We start from the raw sequence: 17,464 nt of genomic DNA on the forward strand, positions 1-17,464 counted from the left end.
GCCCAGAGGTGTACCCTGCCTTGTGCCCAAACTCTCCTAGGATAGGATCCAGACTTCCCATGACCCTGGATAAGTGGTATAGAGAATAAATAAATTAATGAATTGTGACAGCTGACTGGATTATTGTTTTACTCAGAATGCATAAAATGGCAAAAAAAGGCCGCACAATACAGTCTAAAGTACAATAAATTTTCAAACTTCCAATTCCATGGCCTTTCTTTGTTTTTATTTCTTTCAACATTGTAAAGCAATGCTTTACAATGCTACATGTCATGAGTCTGGCCAGGAAACGAACCCAGACCCTGAAGGTGCAAGGCGATAGTGCTACTTAGTAGAATTGATATGTAAAATAAAAAATTAAAAAAAATTAAACATAAAATGTCCAAAAATAAAAGGAAGCACAATACATGCTAATATACAGTTTTAAAATCTCTAGTATTGTTCCAGAATGCCCCAAAAAACAAACATTGAATTCGAAAGTGTGTGCAAACTTCTGACTGTATGCTTTAACAAAGTTCACAACAATATACATGTAGTCAACTTTTTGCCTTAACTGAGGCACATGTGGTCTCACCAATCATAGCCTTTAGTGGGCGGGATATGAGGTCCAAGTCCACTTACTTCCGCAAAGCAGTTAATACTCGTCAAAAGACGGCGAAATGTTGAAAGCTGAAATCACCAAACTGACAGTGACCGATGTGAGGTTTCCCACCTCTCAGGAGCACCATGGGTCGGACGCCATGGTATGTACCGTATAAACTCAACGGGTTTAATTCAGAAACGGCTCCAGCGCGAGATAACTTCTTACTTCCGCTTTCAAACAGAGTCAGCATTATCACCTGTCTGTGTTCATTGTAATCAGTTATTACGAGCATTTTTAATGCGTTCGTCGTCGACGTGAGATTAGTAAACGTTTCTCGGACACTGTGTTGACCAGTGGGTTGTGTTATTGTTTGTGTCATGTGACCTCTTTCAGCACACAGACCCTGACTACTCAGCGGCGTATGTGGCGCTCCACACTAACACTAGCCTGAAGGGCTTCGGTCTGACGTTCACGGTGGGAAGAGGCACAGAAATCGGTGAGCTTCAGCGGTTTTACACTCGCCATTGTTGCACTAATTGTAGGCTGTGATATTGTACCGACTGTAACGTTCCCGTTTACGGCTCTGGCTGTGAGAAGGCGCCACCATGTGGTAATTACGGTTTTTTGCAAAATAATAAAAAACAAAGAGTTTGGTTTGGTTTTAGTTATTTAGTATTTAAAATGTAGACGCCGTGAATAAAAAAAAAATACTTAAAAAATAGTTATGAATGTTGTCTGTGTGTGTGTGTGTGTGTGTGTGTGTGTGTGTAAAAAATAAAAAATAAAATAAAATATATATATATATATATATATATATATATATCCCTACCTTCTGACGGTCATATGACAGATGACACATGACAGCCTCAATGATGGTGTGACAACTGACATCTATAGAGGAAACCTAATACTGCACACTGACACTGCTGTCAATTCAAGTGTAAAACGATACAGATAACAGTTGAACTGTGTGTACCTTTTATTTTGGGTGGGGGGGGGGTAATATATGTCTATATATAATGTGTATTCTGTGTAACATGACACACACTTTATATATTTATTCTCCTTCCTTCATTCCTCCTTCTTTTTTTTCTTTATTTCCTTCTTTCTTTGCTTACTTACTTTATTGTTTCTTTTCTTTCCTTCCTTCGTTATTTTCATTACTCCTTCCTTTTTTTTCTTCGGTCTTTTTCTTTCCATCCTTTGTCTACTTTTTCCTCCTCCGTCCCTCCTTTCCTTCCTTCCTTTCTTCCTTCCTTCCTTATTATTCTGGCCATGGTTGCAGTGGATTTGGTGCTTATCCTGGTTACGTTGTACACTCTGAATGGGATGTCATGCAATCGCAGTGTATCATAAACATTTACCTGTATTTTTGGGAGGTGAAAGGAAAATTTTGAAAACTTGAGAGCCTGAGGACATGGGGAAAATATTAAAAGAAAAAAAAAATACAGACCAAGTTTATGATCAACATGTTGATCTATTGTTAATTTTTGTGAGGCATTAACTGCTGAGGCCAGTGTTAATAATAATAATAATAATATTATTATTATTATTATTATAAATCATTCGAAATGCTAAACTCATATTAGGTTAAACAGATAGGGACTTTTTAATAGTGCTGTGAGAGTTCAGGTTAACACCAGGATTCTTCCTCTTGTCTCGTTGCAGTTGTGTGTGCAGTAGAGACCTTGTCATCTTTAGTGATTGGAAAAACACTGGAGGAGATAGTGAGTGACTTTAGAGGATTCTACAGGCTCCTGGCAAATGATGGGCAAATGAGATGGGTAAGTAAGCAAGCATGTAAAGGCATGTTGAGAGTTAGACTGACAGTTACTGACTTTACATCCTTCCAGATTGGTCCAGAGAAGGGGGTCATCCAGCTGGCAACGGCTGCCATTCTCAATGCCATCTGGGATATGTGGGCGCGTGCAGAGGGCAAGGTAAAACATTTGAATTGATGCGTTATTTCCATTTAAAATTAGTTTTTAATGTCTGCAGTAGAGTCTCTTGTACTCTCTTACCAATATCAGTGAGCCTATTGCAGATATCTTGCACACCATGATAACAATTAACAGATAACAATTAACAAAAAAAAAACTGATTAATTAAAACAAGTTTTTTTAAAAGTTTGTCCCATCTGTATTTTTATTAACACAGCCCCTCTGGAAGCTCCTCGTGGACATGGTAAAATCATTTTACAGTATACCCTTAGTATTTAAAATCTTTTCAATGTGTGGCAGCCTTGTTTCTATGACTGTATTAAGTAGTAACGGGAAGGCTTGTATATATGTTTTTTTTGTTTTGTTTTGTTTTTTACAGGACCCAAAGCAACTCATCAGCTGTATAGATTTCACTTACATCACCGATGCGCTCACTGAACAGGAAGCATTAGGTGAGGTCATTATTATTAAATGATGTTTATCCAAAACATTTTGGCTTACAAAGCTTTCTCTCTCCCTCTGTGTCTCTCTTCCTGTTAATAGATATCCTGGAAAAAGCTAACAAGGGAAAGCAGCAGAGAGGTAGGAAACTCATGTTCTGATTGAGTTTTAGATATAACGGATATCTAATGGAATCTGGTTATCACACATGCGTAATGTAGCAGAACCGCGCATGACGTCACATGGAGGGTAGGCATAATGTTGTAATCATTTGCAGCTTACCCTGAACTTGGAAACAAAACACCCTCTGACGGAACTGTCATTCTATTTAAAATTTCCAGCTTGTATCACTAATTTAAAAATATGTTGATCAAGTTCATAAACTAGTCTTATCTTGCCCTGGACTTCTAAGCAATGGAAGTTTATATAAGAACTGTATAAAATTTATTTGGAACTGTTCATGTGCAATGGATTGAAAAAAAGTTGCGCAATCACAAATGTGCAAATATGTGTAGTGATGTAGATTTAAATTTGTGTACATTCAGATGCACTGACAAAAGTCTAAACCTCTGCATAAAAGCATTTTGGATTCTTTGTGACTTTAACTACAAGCTTACCATACAGACCATACCATACCGCCATATCAAGGTACACTTATAATGACATTATGACCCCTTTTGATCCTTGTAGAGGACCAGATGCTAAAGGAAGGGTACCCAGCCTACACCACATCCTGTGCCTGGCTAGGATATTCAGATGAACAGCTCACACAGGTGTGTGTGTGTTTTGATCATTGACTAATGAGAAACACTGCATCATAAAAAATGCACGTGTGCATTAATTATACTTGTATATGTGTGTCTAGCTGTGTTCCACCGCACTAGGTGAAGGATGGACCAGGTTTAAAGTGAAGGTAGGGGCGGACTTGCAGGATGACATACGTAGATGTAGACTCATCCGGAACATGATCGGCCCAGAAAAAACATTGGTGAGTCTAATAGTGAAATCTGATTACTCTTTGCAAGTTTTACACGCTTTTTGACTTTTCTTAAACTTGTTTGTTTGCATCACAATTTATAATGATCAAATCTTGATTACTTTGTTTAGTTTGCATGGACATCTGTTTATATCCACTGGGGTTGTTATAGTATAGTAATAATTAAAGTATAGTAATAATATAGTATAGTTAAAAAAAAAAAGTTGTGCATGCCTTTAATGCTGAGGAAGTTGAAGAAATCAATATGAAGATTTCACAGTAAATAAAAAACATCACATTCTTTAAACATTGCATTATATGTAACTTTTATATTTGGTGTTTAGATACATTTGATTTATAATTATCCTATAACATATATGTGATACAGAGAGAACGGTAAAAAATAGAATCTGTATGAAACCTACTATAGCATGACTAGTAAAAACTGTTTAAAAAAAAAATAAAAAATAATGAGAAAAAAACGTAACTTCAACGTTTAACTCTTGAAAAAGTTCCAACGAAGAAATATTACTCGTCAATAGCTGTCTAGAGAATGTAATTTACTATATGCCCTTCCCACATAGAACATTGAAATTTGAACCAGCCATTTTATTGGATTATGATTTAGATAGCGGTAATGTCCAAGACAAGGTAGTGATGCTTGTGGCGTTTATCTGACGTGCTCTTTTGGCCCGCCTTCATGTTATTTTTGTCTGTGTTCTTACAAATGGCAAATGAAACTAATTTTTTTTTTGGCCTGAACGAAAAAAAGTACTGTTTCAGTTATATAATTAAATGCACATATAAGAGTGCCATGAATCCATGTGAAAATTTTGAATATGTAGTTTGGATAGATTGCATAATACCTTTGTCTAGACTTGAGTTTTTGTCAAATACTTCAGTGACTTGTGATCTTGCTATTGTTAGATGATTGATGCCAACCAAAGATGGGACGTCAGTGAGGCCATTTCTTGGGTAAGCAAATTAGCAGAGTTCCGTCCACTGTGGATTGAAGAACCCACCTCTCCTGATGACATCCTTGGACATGCTGCTATCTCAAAGGTAGTCAATAAGTGTCAGCATGTTTAGGAATAGCAATGAGAAAATGCCTGTTATTGATTTTAACCATTTATACTAGTGATGCATGACTTACAAAAATGTTGGGTTTTTTAAATAAAAAAATACCTATTTGTGTAAAATCATATTTATTCAAGATTACAGTAAATATCGGCACAAAAGAAATTTATTTTTTTTTAGAAATTTTAAATTTATAAAATTTATGAAATTCTTAAATCAATTCTTAAATTTCTGACAAACTACTGTACATGTATTCCTGACTATGAATATATTACTTGTAATAAATTTCAGACTTTTGCAATTAAATAATTGCACAGGTCCATACTGCAATTACATTTTTTATGTGATTAATTGTGCAGCACTAATTTATATCTGTAATTCAGGCTCTTGCACCTTTGGGTATTGGAGTTGCCACAGGAGAACAGGTTGGCAAGTCTGATTTAGCCCTTTGCTTTGTATTTTGTTCTCGTGTATTACGTTTCAGAGGAATAATTGTGTGTATGTTTGTGTGTCAGTGCCATAACAGGGTGATGTTTAAGCAGTTTCTGCAAGCCTCTGCACTGCAGTTTGTTCAGATTGACAGCTGTAGGGTTGGCAGTGTCAATGAAAACCTGGCCACCATATTAATGGCTGCTAAGTTTAAAGGTGAGATCTGCATGAAGGTGGTGTTTAGAATGTGTAATGGACTTTTAATAGTTAAGGTTTAAATATTATTTAATGGTTTGTTTGGTGGTTTTGCTCTTATTAAACCCATGACTCTTAAATTTTTTTATTTTTATTTGTGAAATCTTGTTGCTTTCAAGTTCCTGTATGCCCTCATGCTGGTGGAGTGGGACTTTGTGAGCTCGTTCAGCATCTTATTCTCTTTGACTATATCTCAGTGTCCGCTAGCTTGGACAACAGGTGAGACAACTATTTGCTAAATGAAGTTAAGATAAAGACCTGGACCATTGATCTTTGATCTTATTGATCTTTGGTCAAGTACAGTATACCTTAAAATAAAAAATTAGGCAGTTTTCCTTAAAAATAGGGCTACATTTTTTTAAATTAATTATGCAAGTTGGCATTTATTTGAATAATTAGGTAAAATTATCATTTTTAATGTAGTGTTGAGAATGAAGCGATTTAACATGCGTCAGTAAAAACAACATTTTAAATAACATAAATGTATATAAAAGTAAATCTGGTAATCTGTAAATATGCAATAACGAGCCTATATTCTATTGCAATTATCTGGTTTTAAGTGGGCTGTGTGGTTTAAATGATTGTGCAGTTTAATAAAGATTTGTTGGTCAATTTAATAAATCAGTTATCATATGAATAGTTTCACATTCAGAATCGATTCATAATGATCCAACGATGACAAATTGCATAATCCTATAGCACAGATTTTGAGGATAATACAAAGTGCTTCCATCTTCTGCAAATGCTCGAGTATTGCTTCTTCTTTTTGTTATTTTATGGCCGGTTGGTGCAACACTGCCACCCAGTAGACTGGAAGTTTAAGCAAGACAACAAAGTTACATAGCATTTTAATGCTTATTATACTTTAATAATATTAATACTTCAAAACCTGTAAGCACTATAGCTGCCCGAGACAAATCAGTTAATAAAAATTAGTGCTATTGAATTTAAATGAAAATCAGAATGCCAAATAACTTTAATATTGCTTTAATAACTATGTATGATGTTAATCTAAATATCACAGTACATCAGGTGGTGCTACACTGGATTTTATTAAAGAGTTTTGCAGGGGTTTGGTTTCTGGTTTGTTTTTGATTTCTGGTTTGTTTTAATAAATCACAACGATGTATTGCAGAATGCATTTTGGCTCATGATCTCTGTCTTAAATGAGACCATTTTCAATTTATTCTTGGAACCGTGTTCTGAATTAGAAAAAGCCCTCGAGAGCCACGTCATGCTATAATAAGTATTAGTACGCAAGTTCCTTCAGAGTAAACAGACCATATCGAAGCAATTGTATTACATTTTCAAATGTAATAGTGCAAATAGCTTTTAACCATACCAAGTATTGTTTCCTTTTCCTCTTTTTCTTTTTTTTTAAAAACGTAATCTAATTAATGTGCAATTGACTGCATGTGAGCCAACATTTTCTAATAATAATGCATTAGACTATTCAGTCTGTTTTTTATGTATATTTTGGTTTGCACTGCCTCATACAGTATTAGTTGTTACAATTAACCCCAAACTAATATGTTTTATTTATAAATAATATCATTTTATTTAGGGTTTTTTTTTGAAGAAGAAATAAAAAAACAGTACTGTATGTTGTAAGTATGTATGTATGAAAATATGGAAGCAAAAGTATGTTGCAACCCAAACATACTGTGAATCAATATATTGTTGTAACTCTATTAGTTACAACAATATAGTTAATCTTGTTGGCTTTACATATTTTATACAGAACTACTACAATCGAACATCAAATTCAAATTTAAAAATGCATACAAACTCCAGCTGGCTGCATGGGTTAGCTAAGCTCAAAGTCTGCACTATAATCACATCTTGTGGGCATCAATTTAATTCCGTTGTTTTTCTGTACAGTGTCAAAAGTCAAAAAAATCATGTAACCGGCAGAATACTTATGGATCTGTCTGTGTAGCTACAGTATAGTTTATCGGATTCAAAAAGAAATTTATTACCACCATTAAAAATGCTTAAGAAATTAAGTGTATTGTGTGTTGTGTATAATACTTTCTTTTCTGTCTGAAAGGATGTGTGAATATGTTGACCACCTTCATGAGCATTTCAAAAGTCCTACGGTAATCAGAAATGCACACTACATGCCACCTAAGGTGAGTCAATGCTTTACTTTAAGATAGCATGCTTTTGACAGGTCATCCACTTAAAATTTACGAAAGCATTTTAAATTGTTATGCACAACAGATGGGCATTTATTTGCAGTTAGCATAATGCATGCATGATTCAGACCTAAATTGTTAGTTTATTTTTTCTTTAAGGGTACGCAGATTTATTCATAAAGATTTTCAATATTCAAAGGAAGTCTTTGCATTGTTCCTTATAGCTGTTTTGGGTTTCATTAGGATCCTGGATTCTCATGCGAGATGATGGAGTCATCCGTGCAGAAACACGAGTTTCCTCGTGGAGAGGTGTGGAGAGGCATTCTGGGGCAGAACCTATTTTAAACACTCACCAATTATTATAATCAAAATAACTACTGATTAGTTAGTAAACTGCAATTTTTAACCAGAAAATTGTTTTTAAAGTACTTAATACTGTAAAGGTTAATTGTTTGATACTTTTGTAATCTGATGGCAGGGACACTGCAACTATAACTATGATTTGCACTCGTCTGCTACTCATTTCATCAGAAATTAAACTATACTTCAATCATGTTGACATTTCTTGCATTGTGAACTTATTCATAAGTGGTAGCCCAGAGGTATACCAAAACAATTACACAAGTAAAAACTACCTTTATTTTTCTATTTAATCCCCACTACACTTCTCAGTATGTCTGTGTCATGATTGGACTGTCTCCATTACATTAAAAAAAATGGCCTGTCAGGAACTCCTTTAATGCCTAAAACATGTTAATGTCAGGAAAATAGGGGGATGTGGCAATAACTGCCTTTAATGCAAGGGGTGTTGGTGATTGCATACAGTTCCCACAATTCAATTCATCTCTTCCGCAAGTTGGCAACATGTTATCCATCAGTTTTCAAGAACATGTGTTCCATTCACTAAATGTTCATGGGAACTCCTGCAGTCAGTAAGGCCTTCTTAGAATGTTTACACCATTTAAGTATCACCACCATATTGAAGGGAGAAAATGTGATGACTACTGTATACAGTATGTCAACTGGTTTTACACCATTATTCACGAGAAATTTCAGCACCCTGGTTTGTACTTACTTTTATTTGTTTAAGTTTTATATTAAAAAAAAACAATATAAACAATTTACAAAAAACAGATACAAATATTTACATAGTCTGGTAACATTGACAATGAGGGTATACTGTTTAAACTGCCATCTGCATCTTGATGGTGGGGTATGGATCATAGTCGCATATCTCAAAATCCTCAGCTCGGAAATCATCAATGCGTTCCACATTGCGAAGGATCTTCAGTTTAGGGAAAGGACGTGGCTTCCTCTGAAGCTACAGTGCAGGGAAAAAAGAAAATGTAAAAACAAACCAATACATGGGTAGGTTACGAGCAAACACTAACAACATCCACCTCACCTGCACTTTTAGAGGCTCGATGTGGTTGAGGTAGATGTGGGCATCACCAAGAGTGTGCACAAAGTCACCAGGCTGAAGAGGATGGAGGATAAATAAAATGAACAAAATGCATAACACAGTACAATAACTATTAGTCAAAGTAACAAATTAGACGCTATAAACTGCCCAAAAGGATTAATATCTTGTAAAGGCAAAAACTGAACAATTTGCAAAAAGGAAAACTAGAATGTTAGTTAAGGCACTTTAGATGAAATACACTAGATTTAAAGGATTTATATACAGTGTGCATTTACCTTGAGCCCTGTGATATGCGCGATCATGTAGGTGAGTAGGGCATAGCTGGCAATGTTGAAGGGGACACCCAGGCCAATGTCTCCTGAACGCTGGTATAATTGGCATGACAGCTCACCATCGGAGACATAAAATTGGCACAAAGCATGGCAAGGTGGAAGAGCCATCAGGGGCAGATCTGAGAAAAAGGAGGAAGAGCACACTGAAATAATGATCTTCAACATCTTGACTAAACCAATTTTCTCAAACTGTGTAGAAAACTCACATGAGATAAGATTAAACGCTGCCTTTGATGAATGGTTAATGAATATGTACTGTATGATACTGCATTCACTGAAACTATGACTACATTCATCAAGTCAGATCAACATTTCCTTCTATAAGGAATTCAAAAAGCAATCCAATAATTTAATAGTATATAATAGCATAATATAATGAAACTAGTATATTGGATAGAGAGAAACTCATTAATGGGATGTTTATACAAATCGATTAGTTAACCTCTGCGCAATATAGTAGATTTGCATTTGCCAAATCCACCAAAATCATTACTAAACTGGAAAAAGTTACTCAAGAAAGAGTAAAGCAATTTGTTTAAGCCGCTAGTGTTGGGCATATGAAATGTTTGGGGAAACCTGCTCAATCCTACTAAATGTTTTGGACTTCCTGTTTGTAGCAAAAGCTGAATTTTGGTGATGTCTTCACAGGTGCTTCTACACATGCATGTGCATACAAAAAGTGCCTTTGCCATTAGCACTATGGATGGGATGCTGTAATACATTCAGAAAGGGTATTTTGACATTAGATATGCTTAATCAATATCTGCACCTTTAGGATTCCAGGCACACATGATGATCCTCCTGTCCTCAGGATTGGACTTGATGGTGTCGATGACTTTTTGTAACTGGTCAACACCTTGGCCAGAGTAATCTGGTAATGAGAGGCAGAATAAAAATACAGTGCAATATAGAAAGAAGTCATTTCTGTTTTAATTCCTGAATATTCACTCTTATTATTAAGTGATAAGCTGTTTCATCTGATATGAAGATTCTCTGAATGTAGCATTAAATGACTTTTCTCAACATAGTGTGATTTGACCCAAACAGGTAGTTTGTTAAGTAATAGCAATTTATTTATTCATCTACTGCAAATACTATAAAACTACACAAAACTTCCACCACAGATCAGCCATAACACATTATGACCACCTCCCTAATACTGAGTGAGTCCCCCTTTTACCACCATCATCATATGTCCTGACCACTGCAGACCTGGAACATCCCACAAAAGACCTGACCCAGTCTTTTGACAAGTTGGCCCTTGTTGTCAAAGTCACTCAAATCCTTATGCCATCTCATTTTTTTCTTCCAACACATCAACTTCAAGAAAATAATCCCACTTGCTGCCTAATATATCCCAGCCACCACTGTAACAAGATATTGAAAATGTAGCTACTGTGAGAAGGGCCAAATTGTAATGGCTAGACAACTGGGTCAGAGCAACCCCAAAACAGCAGCTCTTGCTGGATGTTCCCAGGCTGCAGTGGTCAGGACATATTCAAAAGTGATCCAAGGAATGAAAACCTGTGAACTGGCAACAGGGTCATGGGTGGCCAAATTTCACTGATGAACATGGGGAGCGAGGGCTGGCCAGTGCAGTCCGATCCAATTGAAGAGCTACTGAAAAAGGTTAATGCTGGTTCCAATAAATAATAGTGATCACAGGTCATTACTGTTTTGGTGGCAACTTAATATTAGGAGGGTGGTGAAAATGTTGATCAGTGTAAAAAAATAAATAAATAAAAAAGTATGCATGCTGTAACAGGTTTTATACAGACAACACCCACCACTATGCATGTCTTTGTACTCTGCTCCAAAATGTCTCCATTGGAAGCCGTACACAGGGCCCAAGTCGCCTTCCTCACGCTCAGTGAATCCATTCTTATCAAGAAACTCCCGCGAGCCGTTGGCATCCCAGATCTTCACACCCTTCTCTGAAAGCTCTTTTGCATTAGTTGAACCCTACAAGAAAGAGCCGTGTTAGACTGCTGCCCTCTGTTGGTAATTCAGATCATGATAATGCCACCAGTTACTGTGTATGTATTCTAATGTTAACATTCCATACAAAGTTACACCAGTTTGACTATATACTGTATGTCTATATAACACCAACTTAATTTCAGCCATGAATACTGTATGAACATTTAACAAAATTAAACTGTAATGGCTAAAACAGGTTTTTCATTTTACCACAAGTTTCATGTTTATTATTTTTTTTTTAATCAGGGTGTACCATCACACGATCTTCCACAAAACATGAAACAGAACACTAAACTGGTACCGCCTGGCTACTTTTGTGGGTTAAAAAGGTGCTATAGCCATAACAGTACTATACTCAAAGTTAAACATCAGGAGTGGTCATTTTTTCCAGCTTTCCTTTTCGCTGAACCAAAATGTTTTTAAAACCCGTGTGTAACTAGATAAACACAAAAGATTGGTGGCAGGTCCTTAATAGTCAAATAGGTAAAGTTAATTAAGATTTAATTTTTTTTTTTTTTTTTACTGAAGCTGCTTCATTTGCAGCCATGTACACACAGCTCTGCACCGATACTTATAGTGGTTCAACAAAAGTGAACATTCAAACCAGTCACTATTAGCAAAGATTGTCCTGACATTCCTTTTAAGTGCATTCTTTAAGTGAACATCTTTAAGATAAAACCGAAGTCACAACTTTATAAACATCCAGCTTCTTCTCATAATGGTTTATAACTATTGTGAACATGCATTAGGGGTATGTCTATAAAATTATCAAAATGCAGACAATCATTCAGAACCATACTTACTAACTTATCCTCTATACCGCTTATCCTTTACAGAAATAGGCCAGGTGCCTATCCCAAGGGACTGGGGCACTAGGCAGGGTGGCAATATGGATATGCCAATTAGGCTCTTAACATGCATGTCTTTGGACTGTGGGAGGGAACCAGAGTACCTGGAGAAAACTACCACCCAGCTCCATGCACACTAACCCCGAGGCACCTTTAAGATTATGTGGCCAGTTTAAACATTTGTAACGTACAATCCATGTAAAAGTGCCACAGGGCCTTCCTTTGATTTAGATTTCACATATGCTAAGTTTTGCATGAAATCAATATGCACATTATTATTAGTATTTTGCATTGAAAAAGACTTGATGTATAATTAAATCTACTCTAGGGGGCACTCTAGTACAACACTTGTGCATTTCTAGAGAACTCATGAAGGACGCCTTTATAGAAATAAATGCATAACGCATATTTAATTGACTGAGACTGCCTATTGTCATATTCTCTAATATTACTGCAGTCTGGCAACCAAAAGCAAATAAGTGATGAAGAAATGCTTACTTACCTTAATGAACCACAACAGCTCCTCTAAAATCCCCTTCCAGAAAACACGCTTGGTAGTTAGCAGAGGAAACTGATCTAAATAATAATAATAATAATAATAATAATAATAATAAAATTAAAATCCCATAATGGACATGTTATGGCTAAAGGGCGGGAGTTTAGACTTAGCAGGAGCACAGACGAAGTATCAACTCCATGTGGCTCATAATAATAAAAAATAACACTTAATTTTCCTTTTAATTTAAACCATCACAATGTAACTTCTTTCTTTCCAAGTTGTACGGTTTTGTAAACGCACCTCGCAGGCTGTATCTGGCCTGTAGGCCGAACACAGAGATAACTCCTGTCCCTGTGCGGTCGCCCTTCCTCACTCCTGTCTGCAGAATGTATTGAATCTGGTTGAGATATCCGCGCTCGTCGCAGAACAGCGAGAATACAGCGGGGTCCTGCCCGCTCTGCTGCTCCTCTGCGGTCGTGCAGATCTCACTCGTGGCAGGCATGGTATCAGGGGAAAGTGCTCAAATGTTCGGCTTTAGTTTGTGCGGAAAGCGACTAAAACAAACTCGCGGGGTTTTTTTTGTCCTACGCGGCGGGGCGGAAGTATTATCCAATAAGATTGCTGCTTTGCTTTCCTGGTTGACGTCAGACAGCGGGAAGCATTCTGATTGGCTGACTGTAATTACGTAAATTTTTAATAATTATATTAATCGTTTGTATCCCGCAAATTTATGCCAACACAACAATATTACAAAAGGTCCATGTTATATACAGTTTATATTTAGGGTGGCCCAAAAATCTGGATCCACAGGCAAAAATTTATTTTAAATACTAAGCTACAGCATGTGCTGTAAATTATACCGTATATACACATGAAAACATACGAAAAAGTTTTCAAATCATTTTAAGTCATCTACTCTTTTTTATTACACACTTATCTTAAAATTTATTATTTTACCCCTCATTATATATATATATATATATATATATATATATATATATATATATATATATGTCCTCAAAAAATTAGCATACTGTGATAAAGTTAATTATTTTCTGTAATGTACTGATAAACATTAGAATTTCATATATTTTACATTCATTACACACAACTGAGTTCCAGCCTTTTACTGTTTTAATATTGATGATTTTGGCATACAGCTCATGAAAACCCAAAATTCCTATCTCAAAAAATTTGCATATCATGAAAAGGTTCTCTAAACGAGCTATTAACCTAATCATCTGAATCAACTAATTAACTCTAAACACCTGCAAAAGATTCCTGAGGCTTTTAAAAACTCCCAGCCTGGTTCATTACTCAAAACCACAATCATGGGTAAGACTGCCGACCTGACTGCTGTCCAGAAGGCCATCATTGCGGAAGCAGTGGACTGAGTCTGGAGTAGAAACATCCAGAGCCACCGTGTACAGGTGTGTGCAGGAAATGGGCTACAGGTGCCGCATTCCCCAGGTCAAGCCACTTTTGAACCAGAAACAGCGGCAGAAGCGCCTGACCTGGGCTACAGAGAAGCAGCACTGGACTGTTGCTCAGTGGTCCAAAGTACTTTTTTCGGATGAAAGCAAATTTCGGATGAAAGCAGAAATTTTCATTGGGAAATCAAGGTGCCAGAGTCTGGAGGAAGACTGGGGAGAGGGAAATGTCAAAATGCCTGAAGTCCAGTGTCAAGTACCCACAGTCAGTGATGGTCTGGGGTGCCATGTCAGCTGCTGGTGTTGGTCCACTGTGTTTTATCAAGCTAGCTATCAGGAGATTTTGGAGTACTTCATGCTTCCATCTGCTGAAAAGCTTTATGGAGATGAAGATTTCATTTTTCAGCACGACCTGGCACCTGCTCACAGTGCCAAACCACTGGTAAATGGTTTACTGACCATGGTATTACTGTGCTCAATTGGCCTGCCAACTCTCCTGACCTGAACCCCATAGAGAATCTGTGGGATATTGTAAAGAGAAAGTTGAGAGACGCAAGACCCAACACTCTGGATGAGCTTAAGGCCGCTATCGAAGCATCCTGGGCCTCCATAAAACCTCAGCAGTGCCACAGGGTGATTGCCTCCATGCCACGCCGCATTGAAGCAGTCATTTCTGCAAAAGGATTCCCGACCAAGTATTGAGTGCATAACTGAACATAATTATTTGAAGGTTGACTTTTTTTGTATTAAAAACACTTTTCTTTTATTGGTCGGATGAAATATGCTAATTTTTTGAGATAGGAATTTGGGGTTTTCATGAGCTGTATGCCAAAATCATCAATATTAAAACAATTAAAAGGCTTGAATCACTTCAGTTGTGTGTAACGAATGTAAAATATATGAAAGTCTAATGTTTATCAGTACATTACAGAAAATAATGAACTTTATCACAGTTATTTTTTGAGAAGGACCTGTATGTGTGTGTATATATGTATATATATAATTTATAAAAAAGGCTACTAATAAGCTACTTGCTCGTCATAAACAAACACCTGCACCAATAGATATTGAAATATTTTTACTGGATTAATTATTATTAACTAGATATAACAGCGCTAAAGTGGTATAAGTGAATTTTAACACTCTAGAGTCGTATGAAGTCAGTTGATGATCTGAATGTACTGAATGACAAGGTTATCACATCAGTACAGTAAAGTATGGAGTTTTTCTTCCCTGATGGCACAGGCTTAATCCAGGATTCAAATTAAAAAACAATGATTCTGTGAGCATGAGGAATCTTTTCCACACATGAACAGACCACCACATTGTATGTGATTGAATGAAATCTTAAAATGTGTGACTTTATTTTTGGCCAGGTATACTGTATATGTACACATTTATTGTGATTTTGATAGGATAACCTGGGCCTGCTCATTTAGTGAGTCTGTGCCTATAATAGCCCTAAGTTCTTGTTCCTGTCTTACACAACAGGAACCTGATGTGGTTGTGTTGTTGATCTTTCTTTCTCTTTCTTTTTTAACCATTTTAAAGTTTCACAAATCATCTCACAGTGTTGCTAGACAAGCAACATCACTCACTGACACTGTAAAACTGACATTAGTTACTGAGGCCTGCATCTGTTTTAAGCAAACTGCACCCTTTAATGTTCTGCTACAGTATAAGAACAATTACATCACATCAAATTGGCAGCCACTTCTACCTAAGAGAAAGTTGTTTAAGGGTTCTGCAAGTTGCATGCAACATTGTGACATAATTTAAGCTTTTTAAAGCATAGTTTATGGCTTTTGGGAGATTTAGTCCCGCTGTTATAACAGGGTTAACTCTTCTGCAAATGTTTTATAACTGTACTAGATTTTATTATGTATTTCTGGTCATTTTTATATATATTTTTTTTACCCACAAGCGCATTAGTGAGCTCAGGTACTGATGTCAGCTGAGGAGGCATTTACTTTGTAATTCCTCCCAATGGAGCTCAGTAGGGTTGAGCCAAAGGCTCTGTTGAGGTCATTCAAGTTGTTCCACGAGGAACCTGGAACACAGCGTCTTCATGGATTTTGTTTGGTGCAAAGACGCACTGTAATGTCTGAAATATAGATTTAGCCTTGTTAGTTGCAATCTTTATTTTGCAGCATTCTACAGTAGACAACTGTGTGCTTCCAGTTGTGGCTGTGTTTGTCAGATGTCCACAAAGTGTATATGTTTAACTAAACACATTGTTAAATTGGCTTATGATGGTTAAGTGTCAGATGTTTAAAAAATGTTCAAATTCAAATATTTTAAAATATTAATAACAATAATAACCATGGTGTGTGAATACTTGTCATTTTTTTCAGACTAGCACAGCTGGGTGTGTATGCATATGGGCTGAATCAAGCTCTGCTCACAATTGTTGACTTTGTAAACCAAGACCTGTGCATGTGGTGCACTGCTGCCATGGAAAACGGATGAAAGTGCTTTTATCAGGAGTAGGGAACAGAGGGGGGGAAAATCCAACAAAATGTTATCGAAGTGATGAAGCAGTGCAACAAGACCTTTAAGAAAGATTCTGATTTCAGTTTAAAGATTTTGACTTCAGTTTAAAGATTCACCCACAGAGAACACACACTCTGTGAAACAGTTCATCAGTTGATTTGGCTGATTAACTGCTTGCAGATCTAGGAAAATATGAGTGTTGGTATGTAATCGAATGCAGAAAAAAGTAAGCGTGTGTGTGTCTATGTCACGAGATGAGTAGAGAGACACACACAGTATCCTCACGCACGGTTGCTTGGATTTCCACACTCATAGAATGTGTATTTCCTATGTCTTTCGGGATGTTTGGCCTCTGTTCCAGCGCTTTGAAACATTTCCTAATGATTTGCAGATGTCTGACCCGTGGTTGTGCGCTCCACTGGGGTTTGGTAATGTAATCCCGAGTCGCGCCGCGCCAAGGAACAATCTCCCGAAATCCGTTCAACCTTCGCGCACTTGGCAGCTTCAGAAGTCACGTGGTCTCTACAGTATGGCGTAGACGCGGTGCCGAGAAGTTGCGCTGCAGGGTTGCCAGATGTACGACTTTTAACGATTTTTTTAAATAGAAGAATTGGTTGCTA

At 36.7% G+C, this 17,464-nt stretch overlaps 2 protein-coding genes across 2 annotated transcripts; one reads left to right on the forward strand and one right to left on the reverse strand.

Moving 5' to 3' along the window:
* The first annotated feature begins 600 nt into the window (after positions 1-600).
* Positions 601-8,398, forward strand: enosf1 (enolase superfamily member 1). The gene is made up of 15 exons (XM_053504996.1): positions 601-743; positions 977-1,079; positions 2,252-2,367; positions 2,437-2,523; positions 2,741-2,767; positions 2,903-2,975; positions 3,067-3,105; positions 3,655-3,737; positions 3,830-3,952; positions 4,868-5,002; positions 5,401-5,442; positions 5,533-5,662; positions 5,821-5,920; positions 7,752-7,833; positions 8,083-8,398. Exons 1-15 carry the CDS (start codon positions 660-662, stop codon positions 8,182-8,184), a joined length of 1,326 nt encoding a protein of 441 aa, XP_053360971.1. The 5' UTR covers positions 601-659; the 3' UTR covers positions 8,185-8,398.
* Positions 8,399-8,899: 501 nt separating this feature from the next.
* tyms (thymidylate synthetase) lies at positions 8,900-13,494 on the reverse strand. The gene is made up of 7 exons (XM_053498866.1): positions 13,222-13,494; positions 12,925-12,998; positions 11,382-11,556; positions 10,364-10,465; positions 9,538-9,713; positions 9,245-9,316; positions 8,900-9,160 (listed from the first exon to the last, which is right to left on the reverse strand). Exons 1-7 carry the CDS (start codon positions 13,421-13,423, stop codon positions 9,023-9,025), a joined length of 939 nt encoding a protein of 312 aa, XP_053354841.1. The 5' UTR covers positions 13,424-13,494; the 3' UTR covers positions 8,900-9,022.
* Positions 13,495-17,464: the final 3,970 nt, after the last annotated feature.

This window comes from Clarias gariepinus, chromosome 1 (genome assembly GCF_024256425.1).
Source record: "Clarias gariepinus isolate MV-2021 ecotype Netherlands chromosome 1, CGAR_prim_01v2, whole genome shotgun sequence".
Classification (NCBI taxonomy): Eukaryota; Metazoa; Chordata; class Actinopteri; order Siluriformes; family Clariidae; genus Clarias; species Clarias gariepinus.

Bases quoted from the DNA above. Each gene is read 5' to 3' on its own strand.
- enosf1 (XM_053504996.1), top strand. From the start codon at position 660: ATGTTGAAAGCTGAAATCACCAAACTGACAGTGACCGATGTGAGGTTT. The intron at 1,080-2,251 runs GTGAGCTTCAGC...GTCTCGTTGCAG, and splicing joins GGGAAGAGGCACAGAAATCG to TTGTGTGTGCAGTAGAGACC. The intron at 3,106-3,654 runs GTAGGAAACTCA...TGATCCTTGTAG, and splicing joins CAAGGGAAAGCAGCAGAGAG to AGGACCAGATGCTAAAGGAA.
- tyms (XM_053498866.1), bottom strand. From the start codon at position 13,423: ATGCCTGCCACGAGTGAGATCTGCACGACCGCAGAGGAGCAGCAGAGC. The intron at 9,317-9,537 runs GTAAATGCACAC...CATCCTCTTCAG, and splicing joins CGCATATCACAGGGCTCAAG to CCTGGTGACTTTGTGCACAC. The intron at 9,161-9,244 runs GTGAGGTGGATG...CCTGCACTGTAG, and splicing joins TCGAGCCTCTAAAAGTGCAG to CTTCAGAGGAAGCCACGTCC.